The 3577-nt window shown below is 40.6% G+C and overlaps 1 protein-coding gene across 1 annotated transcript; it reads right to left on the bottom strand.

The window, feature by feature from the left end:
- Positions 1-1298: 1298 nt before the first annotated feature.
- Positions 1299-2225, bottom strand: LOC101543678 (putative olfactory receptor 2W6). The gene has a single exon (XM_004615084.3). The coding sequence runs from the start codon at positions 2223-2225 to the stop codon at positions 1299-1301; it is 927 nt and encodes a 308-aa protein (XP_004615141.2).
- Between the last annotated feature and the right edge of the window lie 1352 nt (positions 2226-3577).

Below are 3577 nucleotides of genomic sequence, written 5' to 3'. Positions count from 1 at the left end.
AGTTGTTAGCACTACATTATTGTATGTTGGATTATAGTTCCAAACATTTTAAGCTGAACATTGGGTTGTCCTCCTCTTGCAGAGAATTTAGGTTAATTGAATTATATCTACCACAGTGCTCCTGGAGACACACCCAATACCACCAGGGCACTCCCAACCCTCTGTGTTTATCTTTAACCTCTCCTTCGTGTTCTTTCCCTATCTGTTAGTCACAAATATCTCTAAATCAGACATGGTAACTTCTAAGGTCAAATCTTCAGATTACTCAGGATTTTGCATATGTAAGTAAAATATTGCTTTTTCTCTTTCCTTTATGCCCTTTGCATATTTTTATTTTAGAGCAATGTCCTTTTTTTGGTATAGACACAGGAAGACAGTTAATGCTATGCTTTTGTAATATGGGAATAAATTGACTCTGAAATATTTACTCCTGGGAATCCAGCATGTTTAACTCAGTTGCCCTTAGATAGACCTTAGTTTCTTGTACCCGAAAAGGTGGGTCCCGCTGAGGGGGTTGGACGAACCAGGGGCAAGCAGTAAACTACCCTGACCTAGACATAGGATAGCCTAAGGGCTATAAGAAGTATAAGTTAAGAACACAGTCATGGAACAAACTCTGTCATGACCCAAAAGGAAGTAATTGAATAAGGATCTTATCAGAGTTAGGAAAAACTAACCTGGCCTGAGAACTGTAGTCTGGGAAATATAGCGAGATTAATCCCCAGGAAAAGCTTCCCTGTACCATGAATCCAGAGGGACCATTTTAAGCTTAATCCAGACTATAGATAAAAGCCTATCTCTCTTACTGTGTTCATACAAAATGACTAGAAGTATTATTAGGAAGAACATTTAATCTGACTGATTAAATGAATTACCAGTAAAGAAAAGAAGAAAACAATACGACCTGAGATGGAATTCTGCCCCTGGGTGATCTCCTAGAAAGAATCTAGAGTGCTGGACCCCCTAGATGGAATTCTCTCCTTGGGTGGATCTCCTAGGAGAATATCCCCTGAAGGAGGGGATTTATATCAGCTCATTGTCTATATTAATGTTCAACCCCACATATGTGTGATTGCTGCCTCCCAACCCTTCATGATTTCCCTATAATAATCTTGATTGATTTGAATAAACTGCTACTGGTGACCAGCTTGTGGGCTCATTCCTTCATCCATAAGTCAGGGGATGGTTATTGGCTACAAATACACCAGAGGACTCCAGGGACCACCGGATGGTGACTCAGACAACCAGAGTCATTTTTATAGCTCAGGTTCTAAAAAATCATGATCTCTTCAACAGAATCAGTGTTTCAATGTAAGTTTCCTAACTGCCCTTTTTATGTCTTTATTCCTCAGGGTGTAGATCATCGGGTTCATGGTGGGGGCGACAATGGTATAAACAAGAGCCAGAGCCTTGCCCAGGTGCTGAGAATAGTTATTTTTCGGTTGAAGGTACATGAACATGATGGTTCCATAGAAGAGCAAGACCACCATCAGGTGAGACGCACAGGTCCCAAACGCCTCCCTTCTGCCTTCAGCAGATTTCATCCTGAGCACGGCCCTGGCTATGCAGGCATACGAGGTGAGAATGACGGAGACTGGAGCAACAAGGATGATGAGGCGAGCCACTAGCATCTTTGACTCTGTTGGATGTGTGTCCACACACGAGAGCTTGACAATGATCAAGATCTCACAAAGAAAATGGTCCACACGGCGGTTACCGCATCGAGGTAAAGCAATGGCCAGTGAAGACTGGAAGAGAGAGTTGACAATTCCCATCATCCAAGATATGGCGGCAAGGAGGCGGCAGATCTGTTGGTGCATAATGGTACTATACCTGAGGGGCCAGCAAACAGCAGCATAAGGGTCAATAGACATGACAGCCAGAAGGACACATTCTGTGGAGCCCAGAGCCAAGGCCACGGTAAACTGCACCATGCAGCCGAGATAGCTGATGTGGTTATTATTTCCCCACATGTTCACCAGCATCTGAGGAACAATGGAAGTGGTAAAGAACATGTCCAGAAATGAGAGGTTTCGCAGGAAGAAGTACATGGGGGTGTGGAGACGGTTATCCAGGATGGACACCAAAATGATGGCTGCATTTCCTGTCAGTGTCATCATGTAGAACGCAGAGGCAAAGAGAGAGATAATGAATTCAGCCCGGGGATACTCTGAAAAGCCAACTAAGATGAAAAACTTCACTGAGCTCCCATTTACTTTCGTCATCTCCAAGACTTTCAGGAGTAATTGAAATTGAATAAATTCCTCTGTGTACCAACAAAACAAAAATAAACAAGTTGACTGTGAGCTGACAGTTATTACCTAATAATATAATATGCTGCATACACAATTAATTACACATTTTGATTTTAAATACAAGAAAATGTAAAATTATCTGTAACAATGTATTACATTCACTTATTTCACATATGCACTATGATAGAATTTTACAGTCAATGGCTCATTATAAAACAAATCTTCATTCAAATTTCCTAATGTACAAACATTTTATGTGACTCAATTATATTGGTACATATCAGAACAGTCTGGGTTTGGCTCGAGACTACTGCAATAATGTTCTATTAGCATTGATTGATTTTAAATTTATGTGACTAGTTTGATATATTTGTGCCTAGAGATGAATTAGGAACTCTTTTTTGGTGAGTCTTAGTGCAATCTACTATAAGACTCCCTGGTAACACATATGATCTCTAATTAGATATTCCTGTTCTTAATAGTGTTACACAATACAGTCCCTCCAGCATAAATCACAAAATTGTAGTGAGTGAAACCATATATAGATGATATCAGGTCAAATAGTTGTTTATGAAACTCTGGAAGTGATATTTCCTGATCCCTTTTTTTCTTATACATTGAGAGGAAAATACAGAATTTATTCTATATTTAAACATCAATAAACATTGGTGCTTCACATGAACTTTCTCTCACTCTCACTGTAAGTATTTCGAGGAAGAAAATGGGATGATGGACCTACCACAGAGGGTGAGTCAAAGAAATAGAAAGCTTTGATTGTACCTGGTGACAGAGTTTCCTGCTTCAGTTGAAAGGGTTGAGCTCCCGCTGATCAATGACTCAAATTTCACCAGGGCTATGGAAAATATGGTTGGCTCACGAAGACTGCAGAGAGACACTGCCTCATATTGTAGTCTCCAGGGCTTCGGCCTCCCGTGTTTAATTAGTGTGTGGAATGGAGGAACCCCAGGGAAGAAAACCAGAAAAGATGATGGAGGATTCCTCTAGAGACCCAGACCTAACTCAGAGCATTTCATCACTGTGTTTTCTCAGTTTGCCTGGTTTTCAACTTTGGTACCTGGGGGAATCTGAAGATAAGGTAATTAGATACAAATAGCACAAATGCTACATAACTGCATGTCATTACAAATTTTTAACTGTATGTTTTTTTTTGCCATTCAGTTAAGTATCTTTTTTTATTGCTTTTTGGATCACATCCAGCTATGCTCAGGGGTTACTCCTGGCTCATGCACTCAGGAATCTCTCCTGGAGGTGGTCAGGGGATCATATGGGATACTAGGAATCGAACCCAGTTTGGCCACATG

This window comes from Sorex araneus, chromosome 2, assembly GCF_027595985.1.
Source record: "Sorex araneus isolate mSorAra2 chromosome 2, mSorAra2.pri, whole genome shotgun sequence".
NCBI classification, from domain to species: domain Eukaryota; kingdom Metazoa; phylum Chordata; class Mammalia; order Eulipotyphla; family Soricidae; genus Sorex; species Sorex araneus.
Note: the sequence above shows the minus strand (reverse complement) of the source record. Positions and strands in the feature narration are given on the sequence as shown.

Coding starts and splice junctions, on each gene's coding strand:
- LOC101543678 (XM_004615084.3), bottom strand. CDS start 2,225: ATGACGAAAGTAAATGGGAGCTCAGTGAAGTTTTTCATCTTAGTTGGC.